This window comes from Micropterus dolomieu, linkage group LG10, assembly GCF_021292245.1.
Source record: "Micropterus dolomieu isolate WLL.071019.BEF.003 ecotype Adirondacks linkage group LG10, ASM2129224v1, whole genome shotgun sequence".
NCBI classification, from domain to species: Eukaryota; Metazoa; Chordata; class Actinopteri; order Centrarchiformes; family Centrarchidae; genus Micropterus; species Micropterus dolomieu.
The window spans coordinates 244514-263593 of NC_060159.1; the positions used below are offsets into that span (position 1 = coordinate 244514).

The window sequence follows — 19080 nt, forward strand, 5'->3', positions numbered from 1 at the left end:
AATAATCCGAGCAAATTCAATAGGGACCTCGCACGGTCGTGCTCGGGCCCTAATAATCCGAGCAAATTCAATAGGGACCTCACACGGTCGTGCTCGGGGCCTAAAAAAAATAATCCGAGCAAATTCAATAGGGACCTCACACGGTCGTGCTCGGGCCCTAAATATATATAATCCGAGCAAATTCAATAGGGACCTCACACGGTCGTGCTCGGGCCCTAAAAAAAAAATATATATATATATATATAATCCGAGCAAATTCAATAGGGACCTCACACGGTCGTGCTCGGGCCCTAAAAATAATCCGAGCAAATTCAATAGGGACCTCGCACGGTCGTGCTCGGGCCCTAACCAGTAAACAGGTGGCTGATTAGAGACAGAGGGGGCAGAGTGGGGGGGTTCCTCCTGAAGGCCTCGATCATCTCCACAGTTTTGAGCGCGTTAAGGTTGTTCTGACCGCACCAGAGAGCCAGCTGATCAACCTCCCGTCTGTAGGCCGACTCATCACCGTCCCGGATGAGCCCGATGACCATTGTGTCGTCAGCGAACTTCAGGAGTTTGACAGATGGGTCCAGCTGTTGGTGTAGAGGGAGAAGAGCAGTGGGAGAGCGCACACCCCTGGGGAGCACCAGTGCTAATAGTCTCCAGCCATCAGGAAGTTTGTGATCCACTGACAGGTGGAGGCTGGCACAGTGAGCTGGGTGAGTTTGGTGCTGAGTATTTCTGAGATGATGGTGTTGAACGCCAAGCTCAAGTCCACGAACAGAATCCCTGCATGTGTCCCTTGAGAGTCGAGGTGTTGCAGGATGTAATGCAGTCTCAAGTTGACAGCATCATCCACTGACCTGTTAGCCCTGTAGGCAAACTGCAAGGAGTCCAGCAAGGGGCCTGTAATGTCCTTCAGCACCACTGGATGGGACAAACATTTTACATTAATTTAAATTAATTCATTTAGCGACTTACAATTGCTATACATGCCTCTGGAGCAACTAGGGGCAACTAGGGGTTAAGTGTCTCAGGGACACAATGGTGGATGTCTCACAGTGGGAATTGAACCCAGGTCTCCCACATCAAAGGCAAGCATCTTATCTATGCGCCATCACCACCCACCATTTTATGATCAATAGCTTCCTTTTGTGCATTTATAGCGCCTCCTAGTGGTCAATTTGAATGAGAATTGCAGTGTATGTGTGATGTCCTTATCTAGACATATCCTGCAAGTTTTGTGTTGATTGGACAAACAATTTGTATTTTGTAGCCTGATTTGCGTTTTATCCCCTGCAGTTTGTTTGCATTTATAGCGCCCCCGGGTGTTTGATTTGAATGAAACTTTCAGGGCATGTTTCAGTTACTTATGAGGAGACATCCTGAGAGATTTGTGATAATTGGAGAATGAATATGGGATTTATAGTGTAATTTGTGTAATGCTAAGCACCTTTCTTGTGCTTGTAGCGCCCCCTAGGGACGTATGTACATCAAACTGTCCAGGTATATCCGGGGCACCTATCTGAACATATCCTGTAAGTTTTGTGATAATCAGCCCTATGGTTGCTGATTTGTGGTCATTTATGTCCAGAGCCACGGCCCTTCCAAAGTTCATGGGTCCATATCTTGAAAAGTAATTGAGATATCGACATGCCTTATACAACTTTTAATAGGCTTGATCCAATGATGATTCACTGAAAATTTGGTGGCAATCGGAGCTATGGTCTAGGAGGAGATGTCAAAAATGTGATTTTCAAAAAATTCAAAATGGCGGAAAAATTTTACAGGCGGACCTGAATGATCCTAGAGGCTTTTTTGTAGAGTACATTGAGCTGCACCTGTGTGAGAAATTTCAAGTCAATTGGACTTACGGTGTAAGGGGCGTGGCCTTTCAAAGTTTGCATTTCAAAGCCTTAATTATAGCGCCACCATGTGGCCAAAAAGAACCCTAATAATAACTAAAACACACAAAAACAATAGTAATAATAATAAGAATAACTAAAACACATAAACATAGAAGGGTTCTACCGCTACGCGGTACACAATGAAGCATGTTTGGCATAAATATATTTTTAACCCACTAAAAGTGTAATTGTTTAACAATGTACTTCCACAAAGTACACCTAAATAGTATTTACTAAGAGTTAAATAAATATCCATCCATCGTCAACCGCTTATCCTGTGTACAGGGTCGCGGGGGGCTGGAGCCAATCCCAGCTGACATCGGGCGCGGGGTACACCCTGGACAGGTCGCCAGTCCATCGCAGGGCCACACATAGACAAACAACCACTCACGCTCTCACCTAAGGACAATTTAGGGTCACCAATCAACCTAGTCCGCATGTCTTTGGATGGTGGGACGAAGCCGGAGCACCCGGAGAGAACCCACGCAGACACGGGAAGAACATGCAAACATAAGCATATTTATTAAAAGTTTAAATAAGTATATATTTATTACCAATTTATTCAAAGTGTACTTTTGAGAAGTATGTTAAAGCTCAGGAGAATATATCTTTAATATACTTGTAGTAAGCATGTTCGAAGTATGAATGAACTATAAGCATACTATGTGAATTTCAATTATATTTTCAGTGCCTTTAAGAGCACTTCTTTTTGACCTGGGTGAACAGCTAAAACCAGGGGATAATTTCAGTGTAACAGAAGTCACAAGCAGTGACCTAAAACTGATGCATCCTTCAAAAGCCACCTTTAGTAGATACCAGTTAGAGATACATGAGACTAATGCAGACCTCAAGGACCTTGAAATGTACTGCCACATCCTCAGAAAAAGCACTTAATTCTGTGATTTCTATTTCCAAAAGGCAATCAATATATTTAATGTAATGTTTGCACAAGACACATTGGGAGCAAAGTCCAAGTACAGAGCATGTGCTGCTTGTGAGTCTTAACACAGGCAGTTAAAAAAAAACATGGTAAGCGGCATACAATCAACACCATATACATTGCAATATAGTTTTACATGCCTTTTTTGATCTATGTCTTGGTTTTCTTTTTATGCTTTGACATTTTTGTAGTTCTTAGAAGCATTTTTTAAGCACATGTAGTCCTTGCTTCAGCTGCATTCACACTAACCTAGAGCTTTACCTAGTAATGTGAACACTAGGATCAGACAGACAGTGCATACACATATAGTGAGTACTAAAGTACTCATTAGGCTTGGAAATATATGTGAAAATGACAATGTGAGCATCATATCACTGTAATACAATCAGTGGCACAGGTTCCATTTTTTATGCATGTGGTATCATTTCCAGCAATGGTGAATGGCGAACATGAAAATGTACTTTGTGGGAATCGTATTGTACGCTCAGGCAGCAAACACCATGGCTGAAAGCTGCAACTGATGCAGAAGTGCCTTATGATGCAATAACACTACACTCCATTCAAAAAGTCCCAACATTTCTGCAAGGATACATTTTTTCACATTCACAAGTTTGATATGAAGAGCAAATTTTTCTTCTTATGTGCGTCATCAGTGTGAGTTTTAGAATCCACTAAAGAGGTAATAAGGTGTTTTGGAACATGTTTGCTTGATCCGACAGTTGTCTCAGCCTGTCAAGCATGTCAGCTTGTCTCAACTAAGGTCCGTCCAGGCTCCTTATGTTTTATAAAAACTTGGATTTTCCAGGTTGTGGATGAGGGGTAAACCCAAAACCAAGCTCAAAAATGTCTATTCAGGAACTTACAGGTGATTCATACTTCAATGTTTTTCAGCAGTTTTTTGATATGCTTAAATCAAGTACAAGACACAATACAGTCACGGTAACAGCAGTGCGCTAAATAATGTCAAACCCATCCATCACATAATTGGTGGGTCCATGTCTAGTATGGAACAGTCCCTTCTCTTGCATTATCGCTTATCTTCTAATTTTAATAGAGCACAGGTGCAATCATTGTCCCCTCATTCTTTCAAAGTATGAATGCAGCACTTTTTAGACAATGTCAACAACAAACATTAGGTTAACAAGCCCTGAGATAGTGTTCAAAGAGGTCATGGTCTACGTAGCATTTTTGGACACTGTACTGACACAACCTTGGGGAGCATGCAAAGACACCATGGGGCATGGTCTGAATCATTTTCATTCACATTTAAATGCACATTTTGTTTCGATAAGCAACATGAAAAACACCATAACAAACACATAGTGTTACATTTAAATCAAACATCTCTCACATGTTACTATTATATTATTTTACAGCAGAATTCTTTCAGTGATTTCTTTGCTTATTTTTGAGTAATACTTATATTCTGACTTCAGCCACACATGGAGTTACAGTATCAAGTCCATGTGCACATGTCAGACATAATGTAAAACATCTTCAATTATCTTATTTCCAATAAAACTGACACTTAAGGACTATTAGGGGGAAAGATCAAGCATTGCTATCTCTATATCTCATTCCAATTCAATATGCTAACACTTTTGAAAAATATTTAGAATGGCTGCATTTCTCAAATTTCTGTTGGGCCAGACCCAAAATGAATGTGAACACGGACAATGGACAAGATGGTAGTTATCTGCAGTGTGTGCAGAGTTGGAAGTGTTCACACATGTATGTTCAATTAACAACAGCTTCACACTGGTAGGTTTATTCTTTTAAATACATGTGAATCAGTGATTCAAACAGACACTCATGTATTGTGGAGATCTGCTAGATGTGCAGAGGAGGAGAAGCAGGATGTATCCTTCAACAATTCAGTGGAACAAGTAGTCAGGGAACAAATTGCTTTCCCCCTGTACCTCATTGATATTAAGCATCTGGATCTCAGTTATTATTTTAGTTCAATAAGTACAATGTTATCTTCGCTCAGAGAAATAATGGCCAAGGCAGCAAAAATAAGACTCAAGTTATCCTATGAGCTGATAACTTCTCTTATGATGTACATGACCATCATGAGGCATAGAACAACTGAAGAAACCATACCAGGGTTTGCATTCATACAACACAATATGTGTCAATCACATCCATAGGGCACAGTGAATATGTTAAAATTATTAAAAAGTGTCCCTGCTTAAGCACACACAGGAATAAGGGAGCCCTAAGGCACTAATGGTGGCATTAAAAACCTCCCTTTGTAGAAGAACACATTGTCTATGTCATCTGAATATGCAGATCCTTTGCTTTAAGTGTTTTCTCACTCTCATTCTCTTTGGTCTGCTCCGGAATAAACCCATTTTGAGGCTTGCAAGCTTCCACAAACAGTGGAAAATCAGACAAGCTAGTGTTGCACTCCTTCTCTTCATTGTCATCCTCTCCTTCATCCTTCTTTTTCCCTTCATCTGCAGTGGGTGTGGTACAGTCAAAAGTGGGCATACTGCAGCCGTAGGCCTCGCTGTGCGGACGCCGAGCCTCACCTGGTATGTTTTTCTTCAGTTCCCGATTCCTGTTGCGTTTGGCCAGCTTGGTGACAGAGCCCAAGCGGTTGAAAATGTTGTCCTCAGACGTGGTCTGGTGGTTGGCGCGCCGGTCGCACTGCTCGGCTCCCCGCAGCCGAAGGTTGTTCAGCTTTGTATCAATGCTCTCCTGGGAGGAGGTATTATAGCTGTTGGTGTCCAGGCTGTTGAACATCGCACGTCGCTCTGGGGAAAGCATGTCCAGGGACACGGCCCTCTGGTCTAGGCCCAGTTGCCGTCTCTCCATGCTCCGGATAGTGGCGGCTCTCTGCAACTTGTCATGGACCTCAACGCTCATACGCCGACGAGTTTCCCGGAACTCTGCTCGCACATTTGCTTTCCACTCTGCTGCATGAGCCTTGATCTCTCCAACCTTGGTCAAAGACAGTTATTACAAATCAGTACATCAGTTGCGAGTAATGCTGTAGCATAATTAACTAATCCTTGTTAAGATAAAGAGGTCTAAGTAATCCATGAAATTTTTTCTTCCTTGACAATCAATATAAATTGCATCACCAGTGACAAAACCCCAATTGGGTCTGTCACACATTATATCATGTTTATTCATGTTATTGCCATTTTGAAGGGATCATGAGATGATACAAGAAAGGAATAACATTATATTTCTGCAACACAAATCCTGTATTTTTTGGGCCCCTATTGGAAATGAAGGACTTATTTTTCAGGCCCGAAGAATGAGACAAATGAGCAAAGTAATCACATTTTTGGCAGTCTTAACATGCTCAAAAACTCACCAAACTTTGCCCAAAATTTTATTGCAATTCTATCCCATTTTTCACCATTTACAAGGTGTGTACTTTAATAAATTCCTAGAGAATTAGAACAACCAACTTCAGATCACTGTTCATTCATTTTCACTGTTCAGTCACTGAAGATTGAAACCTGTACAAACGTTGAGTTTTTGTGGAACGGTGTCCATGGCGTGGCATCCAAAATCGATCATTCACCATGAAACAGGAAGTTGTTCTAACTTCAGTGTGCATGCTCACATCTGCACCAAACCTTACATGTTTGATAAGAGTCCTGCCTTGATGTGTTCATCTACAAGCCAATATTTAGTCGTAGTCATAGCTCCACATGCTGGCAACAGCTGTGATGAAATACTTCTTGCAAGTTGGTTATATCTACTTCAAAACTATCTCAGAAAACCCTTAACACATTGGTGATGTCATATTGTAAAGCTTGTGAGTTTTCCTCGAATGGTGTATCCGTGACATTGCAGCGAAATTCCATGCTATGTCATCTAACAGGAAGTCGTCGTAACTTTACTGTACATGCTCAAATCTGTACCAGACTTTACATGGTTGATAACAGTCTCGCCACAAACACATCTACATACCAATATTCAGTCATAGTTATAAAGACATAATGTAAAAGTACTGGGTGTTCTCTAGTGCCGCCTAGGGGACACAGGAAGAGACGTTTAAGTCCTTTGTGCAGCGTCCAAAGCGTGTGGCAAATTCAGAGCTGCATCGGCAGTGCTGCGGCATCTGCAGTGTGGTCGTGGATCTCCCCTATGCGTTTCACGTGCCATGGCCCGCCCAACACTGCCTGCAGCTTTAATCTACTTTCTTTCTTTGTGAATTACACGATAATTGTACCTTCTCACTGAAGACGCAAGTTTTGTGCTCTGGCCCTAATTATTCTTTTTTCTTCTTCTCCAAAATGAATAGCATTATTGACGGCCTAAAGTTGCTGGAAATCTCATGAAACTTTGCCCTGTCAGAAGTTGTGAACATTTATGTCTCCTATGGGTTTCACGCATGGGTATGGCAAAATGGCTCCTCCATAGAACCCCACAACACACAAAAAGCCTCTTGGAGCCATACCCTAAACCCAAGAGGCTATTTTGAATTGAAAGTGCAATTTTGGGGCACTTTCCGCTTTTTACGGGATCCATGCTTTAACAAACTCCTACAGAGTTAATCCGATTGACTTTAAATTTTTGCCGTGCAAGCTAAATTCCTTGGCTATTAATAGTTATGCTAACTCTGACTTCATTTAAGGGCATTGAAAATTGATGTTATGCCATGAAACAGGAAGTTGTTGTACTTTAACTGTACATGGTCAAATCTGTACCAAACTTCACATGTTTAAAAATTCATACTCCTTGTGCCACGTACAGGCAACAGAAAGTAAGCCTCATTCAGCATCCAAAATGTGTGAATATTCAGCGCCACATTGACCGACCTCGGGAAACAGTAGTGCTGCCACAGCATGCCAATGTTCGTGAAGGTGTGAGGGCCGTTTAGTGCTATGTGGGTAGTTTTTGTATTAGTTTGAATTAATTACATGTTAGTTTGAAAAAAAAAATAAAATGTTGTAATAATTAGTTATTATAATACTTTACCAAGCTGCTTTCTTCTCTGCTTCTTATCATTAAAGGCAGGGTAGGTAAGTTTGAGAAACTAGCAAGAAACTGCTGAATTTTGAAAGTATCCAACAGAGAAACTCCCATGCCCTCCCTTCAGGGCTCCTTCTAAAACCACGCCACCAAAACATGTGAACGTGCATTTCTGACTCAGCTGGAGCGAGTCGACCGAGTGTAATGAGCGGGGAGGAGCGCAGTGCATCGGCTAACATCATGACAGAATCACAGGAAAGAAAATGCCTAACTCTATAAAGAGAGACTTCGCATTTATAATTTAGAGCTGAGAAATGCAAGGCGGTCCTTCTTCTCTGACATCATCACCAAAAACACTAATAATGCACGTGCCCTGTTTGCTACTGTCGACAGGCTAACCAACCCTCCTGTGTCTGTAGCCTCTGAACTTCTATCCACCAGGAATTTGCCTGCTTCTTCACTGACAAAATTCAAACAATTAGACAACCAATCAGTGCCTCCATGTCAGTAACAGGATATGTCTTGTCCCTGTGTCCACTTAAAAACAATTCATATAGCATGAGACAATTTGATTCTATTAACCATAAAAACCTGGAGGACATAATACAACATCTGAAATCCTCTTCATGTTGCCTTGATATTCTGCCAACAGGTTTTTTCAAAAATGTGTCTAAATGCATGGCCTCAGATTTACTACAAATTGTTAACATGTCTCTCCTCTCAGGTTTTTTCCAACAGGCCCTGAAAACTGCAGTCATTAAGCCACTCTTAAAAAAGAGCAATCTAGACAGTTCACTAATGAGCAATTATAAGCCCATATCAAATCTCCCATTTTTTAGTAAAATCATTGAAAAAAAGCTGTTTTTCAACAGCTTAGTGCTTTCTTGGCACTAAATAACTGTTTTGATGTCTTCCACTCAGGTTTTCGACCACACCACAGCACTGAGACGGCTCTTGTTATGGTCTTCAATGACATCCATTTAAACACTGACAGTTGCGGAATTTCAGTCCTAGGATTATGGATCTCGACACGGTCGACCACAACGTATTACTAGACAGACTTGAAAACTGGGTTGGACGTTCTGGCACAGTACTAAACTGGTTTGAATCCTACTTAAAGGACAGGGACTGCTTTGTGTCTATAGGTAATTACACATCTGAGCTGACAAAAATGACATGTGGAGTTCCCCAAGGCTCCATTCTGGGACATCTTTTGTTTAACATTTACATGCTTCCACGGGCTCAGATTATGAAAAACAACAGGTGCTGAGTAACTGTATTGAGCAGGTCAACGATTGGATGTGCCAGAATTTTCTTCAATTAAACAAGGATGAAACTGAAGTTATTGTTTTTGGAGCCAGGGAGGAACGATTGAAAGTCAGTGCTCGACTTCAATCTGTCTCTGTTAAGAACCATAAATCAAGCCAGAAATCTTGGTGTGGTCATGGACTCAGACCTGAATTTGAGGAGCCATATTAAGACAATTACAAAGTCAGCCTACTATCACCTGAAGAATATATCAAGGATTAAAGGACTTATGTCTCAGCAGGACCTGGAAAAACTTATCCATGCATTCATCTTCAGTCGACTCGACTACTTTAACGGTGTCCTTACAGGGCTCCCTAAGAAATCCATCAGACAGCTGCAGCTGATTCAGAACGCTGCTGCTCGCTAAGTCCTCGCTAAGACCAAAAAGGTGGATCACATCACTCCAGTTCTGAGGTCTTTACATTGGCTTCCTGTATGTGAAAGAATTGATTTCAAAATCCTGCTGTTAGTTTATAAAGCACTAAATGGTTTAGGGCAAAAATACATTTCCGATCTTCTGCTTCATTATGAACCATCCAGAACTCTCAGGTCGTCTGGGACAGGTCTGCTTTCTGTCCCCAGAGTCAAAACTAAACAAGGAGAAGCAGCGTTCAGTTATTATGCTCCGTATATTTGGAACAAACTCCCAGATTACTGCAGGTCTGCTGAAACAGTCAGTTCTTTTAAATTAAGACCATTGCTTTTAATTAAATATTTAAGATTTTTCTTTTTATTGATAACTTACACTGCACTGTAACTTTTACTGTCCTGTTTTCTTTTTCTTTGTTTTTAGCTTTTAATCATTGCTTTTAATTAAATATTTACTGTAACTTTTTTATATATCCCTGTTGCTTTTATGTTTTATGTAAAGCACTTTGAATTACCTTGTTGTTAAAATGTGCTATACAAATAAACTTAAAAGGCTTAAAATAAACCTTGCCTTGCCTAACTTTATCATTATGACAATAAACAACTAACTTGGCTGTTAGTGCTCACTATCAAGCTAGCATGTTAATATTGGGTAGATTTTAAAAGACTGACTGTGATTCAGTAACGAGCTGGCTTGCTAACTGTAAGCTGTGGTAACACCTGTATTAAGCAAATATGAAAACAGGTTGATACATATTTTCACGTTACCATCAGTTATACTACACAAACGTGAATTTAGTTCAATTCAATTCAATTTTATTTATATAGCGCCAAATCACAACAACAGTTATCTCACAGCGCTTTTCATAAAAGAGCAGGTCTAGACCGTACTCTATGATGATATTTACAGAAGCCCAACAATTCCCACCAAGAGCAAGCACTAGGCGACAGAGGCAAGGAAAAACTTCCTTTTAAGAGGCAGAAACCTCGAGCAGAACCATGGCTCAGGGTGGGCGGCCATCTGCCTCGACCGGAGGGGGGGGCAAGAGAGAGAGAGGGCAAGAGAGGAAAAGAGAGAAAAAGAGAGGGATGGAAAGAGAGAGAGGGGAGGGAGGCAGCCTACACAATATACACACAGAGGTACAGACAGTAAAGGTGATGTTGGTATAGACTAAATGAAAAATGGTATAGATATGTATAGTAGTGTATTTATGTTGTATTTAGTGCTAGATAATATCTACAGTCCCCTTCAAAAGTATTGGAACGGTAAGGCAAATTCCTTTATTTTTGTTGTTCACTGAAGACATTTGGGTTTAAGATCAAAAGATGAGTATGAGACAAGAGTTCAGAATTTCAGCTTTTATTTCCTGGTATTCACATCTAGATGTGTTAAACAACATCATATCACCATTTGTACAAGACCACAGCATTCTTAGGTGAGCAAGAGTAAAGGAACAAATAATCTTAAAGTAAATAACATTTAATATTTGGTGGCATAACCCTTGCTTGCAATAAGTGCCTCAAGCCTGTGACCCATCGACATCACCAAACTGTTGCATTCTTCATTTGTGATGCTATTCCAGGCTTTTACCGCAGCTTCTTTCAGTTCTTCTTTGTTTCGGGTGTTTCTCCCCTCAGTTTCCTCTTAAGGAGGTGAAATGCATGCTCTATTGGGTTAAGGTCAGGTGATTGACATGGCCAGTCTAAAACCTTCCACTTTTTCCCCTGATGAAGTCCTTTCTTTTGTTGGCAGTGTGCTTTGGCTCATTGTCCTGCTACATGATAAACTTCCTACCGATTAGTTTCAATGCATTTCTCCATAAATTGGCAGACAAAATGTTTCTGTCCACTTCTGAATTCATTCTGCTGCTACCATCATCAGTTACATCATCAATAAATATTAATGACCCCATTCCAGAAGCAGCCATGTACTCCCAAGCCATGACATTACCTCCACCATGCTTCACAGATGAGCTTGGATGCTTCGGATCATAAGCAGTTCCTTTCTTTCTCCACACTTTGGCCTTTCCATCACTTTGCTAGAGATTAATCTTGGTCTCATCAGTCCATAGGATTGTGTTCCAGAACTTTTGCGGCTCATCTCTGTACTTTGCAAATTTCAATCTGGCCTTCTGATTCTTCCTGTTAATGAGTGGTTTGCATCTTGTGGTATGCCTCTATATTTCTGCTCTCTGAGTCTTCTTCCAACAGTGGATTGTGATACCTTCACCCTGTACTGTGGAGGTCGTTGGTGGTGTCACATACTGATGTTTTGGGGGTTTTCTTCACAGCTCTCATGATATTTCTGTCATCAACTACTGTTGTTTTCCTTGGCCGACCTATTGGACGTCTGTTGCTCAGTACACCAGTAGTTTCTTTCTTTTTCAGGACATTCTAAATTGTTGTGCTTGCTATGCCCAATGTTTGTCCAATGGCTCTGGTCAATTGTCCTTTTTTTCTCAGCTTGACAATGGCTTGCTTTTCTCCCATAGACAGCTCTCTGGTCTTAATGTTGATTTATCCTCTTTAACAGGAAATGCAGTCTTTATTGGATTGAACCAAGGATGACAACTTCGACTAGTCATGCAGAGCTATTTAATGTTTGGACAATTTGGACAATCAACCTAAAAGGCAACACCTGGGCAACAAGAAACATTATATATTAGTATATTATCTCCCAGTGCAACTGTCTCAAAGTTTCTCTGATGGTTGAGTCAAGTTTCCCCCTAAGCCCTTTGGGTGTCAAAAAAAATCCTATATAAATGTAATCACTCAATATTGTTATTAGTTTTTACTTATTGTTTACTGATACACCACCACTAACTACAGTTCTGCTATTGTATTGCCATTGTACTCAAAAGTTGTGTTAGAGAACAACAAAGCCCTATTCAATAAAAATATGTAATCATGTTGATGAATGTGTGATGGATTTGGGCTGGTTGGGTGTGTTTTGGTCTTGATTTCTGTGTTCATTCCCTGCCCTTGTGTTTGCTGTTCTCTGTAGTGTGTTTTACTTTTGTGATTTGTTTGTTCATCATGCTTCCTTGTAGTTTTTAGTTTTACTAATTTACTATTGCTCTTGTCGTGAGGCTATACTTGTTTTTCCTCATCAGATGGTTATCAATTTTTATAAATTCATATGATGTGATTTTCTGGAATTTTCTTTGGGATTCTGTCTTTCACTGTTAGAATGTACATATGATTAAAATTGTAGATTGTTGCATTCTTTGTAAGTGGGCAAACCTGCAAAATCAGCAAGGGGTCAAATACTTTTTTCCCCCACTGTATAGGGGTTCAGATTAGGGGTGTGACGATACACTTAGCTCACATGCACGATTTACAATATTGGGTTCATGAGAACAAGACAAGAAGATATTCTAACGCTTTTTTGATGAAATATTCAATGCTGAAATATACAAATGGGGGTCTGGGGGTCCTTCTCTCGAAAATTTTGAGCACTAAACACTTAATCTCCTGCATTCTAGAGACATTTTCTGCACCAATTTTTGGTAGAATTGTCTTTATTTATGTAAAGTGATTCAGGTGACAATTCAAACAGAATGTAATGCAGTACTCAGCAGCTTGTTTTTTTAGCTTAAGAAACTTTTTTTGGACAATGTACATTTGTTTCTTCTATATTTGCATTGCATGTTTTTGTGCAAATAAACCTTTCTCAAAGTATTTTCATTTGTTTTTTTTTTTATACATTTCTTGTTTCAAGCCATTTTTCAGAACATATTTAACAAATGCTTTAAAAAAGTGATGGAGACCTGTCCCCAGTATCCCCAGCGTAAATGACACCTATGAAATTAATACATTATTTGTGCACTAAGAACTCTTAAGGGGTGAAATCAAAAATAAAAATAAATTGTGCAGTATGAGTTGTTACAATTAGTTACACATTGGCTGGATAAGGTAATGAAATGTAATATGCCAATTGCTTCAGTGATTATTGATTATCCTGTTCTGTTTTTGCATCTAAAGGCTGCTTGAAACATAGATATATAGTATTGGCTTGAAAGCAGCGGGGACAAGGAGTTGGGCTCCGGTTTGTTTTTTCCTCGTTCCCGTGATAGGCGCATCTGGGTGATGTAAATTTAATGTGCGTTAGTTGGATGTTTCCATTCACATAACGTTACCCTACAACAGCGGCACAATACCACACATAGTGTGACTTACTCGCACTTCGATCTGCTTGTTGTGCTAACCTCAGCGCCACTGTTGTCAGCCTTGTCCGCCAACTTGTCCGTATCTCTGGCCTTCTGCACTTCACACACTTGCCCATTCTGAGTCGACAATCTAGCACGTCAGATACGTTTTCTTTTCTTTCCCAACAACTGACTGACTCGCGTCAGAGCTGGATGCCAGAGCTCGTGCACCGCAAACACTCCAGTCCAGAGCGTAAAGCTGAACACTGACGTAAACAGTAACGTTACCTGTACTACCATATAACATCCAAGTCATACCAAACAGAGTAAATTGTAAAGTCACACACAAAAATTTGTTATTTATGACATTACGGCATTAATTTAATCCTACGAAAGGACAAGAAAAAATTTAAGACCTTGTTAAATGAAATTTAATACTTTGTAAATGAAATTTAATACTTGTAAGGCCTTATTTTTGGAATATGAAATAAAAGACTTTTTAAATACTTTTAAGACCCCGCGGGTACCCTGATGAAAGACAAGGTGTGTCTAGAGGTATCTTGACTGATTATGAAGACAGTTTAGACTTTACACATAGCATCGTATCGCTGCTGTGGAAATGATTTAGTATCACAATAACCTCTTTGACATGATTACCACATTTAAAAACTAACAACATTACTTTCTGTTGTACAGATTGCCAGACCTAGCAATACAGTCGGAGCAGGGACACCTAAGGATCATCAGGTCTCCTAGTTCTGCTTCTAGGCATCTCCTCAGTAGCAGACAACCATCGGAGGAGGAGGTTTGCACTCCTCGCAATGTAACTGTACTCACCACCTTTGAGTACAAGCTCCACTTCCTGGACTTTTTGTTGTACACCTTGCCATACCTGATAAAGAAAGGATTATCAGCTTAGTGAAAATTCTGCAATACCTGACATTGTTCTCTTAAACAGGAGTTAGCATTTCCACATTAAATTCAATCAAAACATTAAAGCTGCAAGCAGCATTGGTCTGGCCCTTGTGCTGTAGCAGCTGGGGATCTGGAGACGCGCCCTGAATTATCACGCGTTTTGGACCGGTCCCTTAACGATACTTCCTGTGTTCCCTAGGTGTTCCTTGACAACACCCGGTAACTATATGTTGTATACTATATTGCGTACTTCCTGCTGCCAGTAGGTGCCGCTACGACTTAACTGAATATTGGCAAGGGCAGGACTCATGTATTCACAACATGTCCAGGCTCTGGACATGATACATGTACCACAGAAGTTTTGTACAAGCAAGTCGGGTGCTGCTCTGTAGGGGGCACTAGCGAGCCATTTTGCTCCACATGAGTTATGTGTTTGAGTTTGAGTATTTGAGTATGTTTAGGCCCCCAAAATTGAGGTTACATTGCAGAAAAAAATTAAATAATAAATAAGAATAAAATAACGAAAAAGGAAAAAAAGAGAGAAAGAAATAAAAATCCCTTCAGTTTCAATAGGGACGTCGCACGGCGCTAATTAAAGCTGCAAGAAGAGTTGGGCGGGCCATCACACGTGTAGCGTATCAGGGTGTGATGCGGTATTATATATTACACAGCTCTGTCAATGCGGCTCTGAATTGTCACAGGCTTCGAATACGGAGGACCTAAGCGTCACTTGCTTTGTCACCTATGTTCCGCTACAGAGCACCTGGTATGTACACGTTAGGTCTCACCACGTCAAGTGTGGAAAATGTTTTGTGAAAATTTATTTAAATCCCACAATGACAGTCAGACAGAGCTTACTTCCTGTTGCCGGTACATGGTGCTACATACATGGTGATATGAATATATGCATGTACATGATACATGCACCACAGAAATTTTGTACACGTAGGTGAGTCATTTTGCCACGCTCATGCACGAAACCCATAACATACGCAATTTTTCGCCCCACCTGAATTACGTGCAAAGTTTGGTGAGTTTTTGGAGAATAATTCCTTCAGTTAAAATAGGGAACTCACACGTTTCGTGCTCAGGCCCTAATAATAATTCCTTCTGTACCAACAAAGTCCCCGAATGTTTCATGCTCGGGCCCTAAATAAATCAGCACCATCTCTCTGTATTTCTCAAACAGTTAATATTTTTTGACGCATCACTAAATGTATTGAGTCAAATGCATTGGAATGCTGACGATGCAACATACTGTGTCATAAGCTTTTCTCCTGGCTCATCTGTGGACACGGTGGTTGTAATCCAGGGCAGCCAGCATGGTCCAAGCAGCTGGTCTACTGGTGAGAAGTGCAGAGTTTTGGAAGACTCCAAATCTGAAGTTGGCCTGAGTGCAGAGTAGAAATAAAACAAACACGATTTTTCTCTTCTGGTAATATAATTCTTGGCATAGCAGCACAAATTACAATAAAATGTTATTGTATGTAATTTTAGCTATATACAATGTGAAACTATTTAATAAGTAGCTTATATACCTTTAACCAGTGTTATTTATGTCCACTAATGTTGATGTGTTCTTCTCATACTATAAACATCATACTTCTCAACTACAAAAACACACAAATAAGCTACATCACCACATGTGTAAAATGTCTTGTTGAAATATATAACAGAGTAACATACAGTCAAACCACGCTTGCAGACACAAGATAATACTAAACGCACACACAGGTTAGATACAATGTATAGATAGATGTAAACATAGGTTGACCAGATGACAATAAACCAAACGTGAATAAATAAACAGGTGCAGGTAAGGTCCAGGTGAACATATACACAGTTTAGACAAGTGGTAACGCTATGTATATAAATTGCTCTTCAGTGCGGTATACACCTACATTGTTTTACCTAATTTTAGCTTTGGCTAACTTCTCTAAGACAATTCTCAACAGCGCTGCTGTTTTACAACTCAGCTGCAGCTACTGATAATTGATCGTCTCTTCTCTGGCTCCCATCACCAGCGTACACTGTCGTAGCTACCGTTAGCTGTATGCTATGTAGGTAGCTGCGTTGACTAGCGATACATATTACTTCATGAAAGTAACAAATTACCATCAAAACAAAAAAAGCCAGATTACCTGTCCAGCTGAAATAGACTGCATATGTTAATTTTCAGCCCCTTGGGGTCCTTCAGTTGTCGGTGCTCCGGTCTGACCTCTTAGTGCTTTGCGTTGTCAGGTCTGAGAGAGTGACCTAGTGTTGCATCATTCAAAGAACGTTTGGTTCATTTGACCTAATCCTGTATATGACTCAGGAGGAACGAGTAGTCTGAAGCAGTCCATCCATCCATCCATCCGTCGTCAACCACTTATCCTGTGTACAGGGTCGCGGAGGCTGGAGCCAATCCCAGCTGACATTGGGTCAAAGGCGGGGTACACCCTGGACACATCGCCAGTCCATCGCAGGAGTCTGAAGCAGTAATTTGTTAAATTTCACGTTAATAGTCTTGGGCTCCTAAGTTCACTCGTCACACGGCAGCTGCATGGGCTCCGTCTGCACAGGAAACAGAATTGATTAGTTCATGACTCTCAACTGTGGGTCTGTAGGTTTGAGTCGTTCATTTATCACGTGACAGCTCAGCCACTGTAGAGCAGGAATGAACTAGTCGTCGGCCACTCACATGGGTCCTCAGAGTCTTTCGTTCATTCGGCAGCCTGAGTTACTGCCAGCACCGGAGATTGAGAGGCTGCTGTCAGCTGATGAGAGTTGTTCCAGGTCCGCTCCACTTCAGTACTTTGACAGGGTTCTACCGGGAGCCGAATTACCTCCGAGGTAGTCTCCTCTCAAAAACAAACGGACCCAGTCATTAAAATATCAAAACACAGCCACATAGCAACGTTAACGTTAGCTCTGTGGTGTGTTTTCAGCTAACAGCTGATCTGGGTCCGCCAGAGAACGCAACGTAACTTTTACTTATTTATCAACAGAGCCGTGCTGTTGTTTCACAGGTCTTGACTGGTGAACAACCTGGCAGTGTTTGAGAGCGATGTGCTCATGTTTGTTTCTCTGTCTGCAGAATCCGGACCTTGTGGCCCAATCTGCATCCAGAACTGCCAAACTGCTGCATTTATATAATGTGTTTATTTCTTTGTTCCTCTCTCTGTACTGGAGTTCTTTTAAGAACTTGGTGGCTTTATCCAGATTATTATTAAATTGGTTGAATTTTAACAAGAGTGTGTTTATTTGTATAGTGTGTCAAGCTTATATATATATATATAAGCTTGACAATATATTCCCCGCAAATCTGATAATATATAATATATAGATTTTACTCATGGATAGGGACGTTAGGCTACTGTATGAATGAGCACTTTAGAGATATAATGATAGTAATTATAATTATATATACTGTACATATAAATGGCAGGTCTGTTTGTATAGCCTACTCATGATTTCTTTATTTCAAAAATGAGCAGACTGTGAAAATGGACAGCTCTAGCCGGAGTAGTGGCAATTGAATATTGACAACTTATTTCTGTGGTTTTTACATGGTTTGAATTTGGTTGTGGTCCCCTGGGGCTTTATAGAACATTGATAGAGAATTATCAAGAGGTGAATTTGTGCATTATACTTTGTCAATTAAAGCAAACCAGGTAGCCTTCCGTGTTTGAGACAGCGGCGTTTTTTACATCAGCCACTAGAGGGTTGCAGCGCTGCAATAACCAGCCTAGTTCAAATGAACGAAATAAATAAAATGATGAAATAGCCATTCGGCTAACACACAGCTCGCTCACACAATGTGGGGAAGAGAGAAGCAGCAGTTATAACCTCAATTAAAGCTGCAAGCAGCGTTGGGCGGGCCCTCGCACTTGTAGCGCGTCCGCGCGTGAGCCGGCCGAGTTGCATATTCTGGAGCTCTGCCGGTGCAGCTGTGAATTTCCTACGCGGTTCCGACGCCGCATGAAGGTGCTATATGTCACTTCCTGTGTCCCCTATGTGGAGCTACATAGCACTTGCCGCTATGAATATAAATCGGTATTGACGTGTAGACGTCTGCGGGGTGGGAGAGTTATCAAGCACGTAAAGTTTGTTTCAGATGTGAGCATGTACACTGAACAATTATGTACCCAAACAATAAAATAAATTCCTTTTATATTTCCCTGCCTTGTTGTTTATGTGTACATACAGAGGAACAGTGGATACTTTTAATACAGCCCACACCCCTAATACTGTGTAACTATAACAAGTAGAGAACCGAAGAAAAAGATATTCTTTCTTTACAACTGTCTGCATAGCTTATTCATATTGTGTAATGAATGAAAATAAATAGGCCTACTAGGCTCCTCTCTACTTTGACATTAAAGATTAGCTTGTTTGATCCACCTTCATACACATGTGACATTACTGTACAACTTGAGAAAGGTGAGTTGTTTTCTGCTCCAGCCTGCCTAAAAGAAAAGCGTTTTTGGGATTAAATGGACTTTATTAGCTGCTGCAGTGCAGGATGAACTCAGAATAGACCCATTTCTCACCTTATTATTCTAAATCATGCAACGAAGAAGAAGAAATGCAT

General features: G+C 40.6%; 1 protein-coding gene across 1 annotated transcript in view; it reads right to left on the bottom strand.

Moving 5' to 3' along the window:
- Nucleotides 1–2780: 2780 nt before the first annotated feature.
- Nucleotides 2781–19080, bottom strand: part of LOC123978176 (potassium channel subfamily K member 10-like) — a 27307-nt gene continuing 11007 nt past the window's right edge. Inside the window, exon 4 of the mRNA XM_046061335.1 lies at nucleotides 2781–5772. Coding sequence (XP_045917291.1) covers nucleotides 5098–5772 — 675 coding nt within the window. The 3' untranslated portion in view covers nucleotides 2781–5097. The remainder of the gene's footprint in view (nucleotides 5773–19080) is intronic.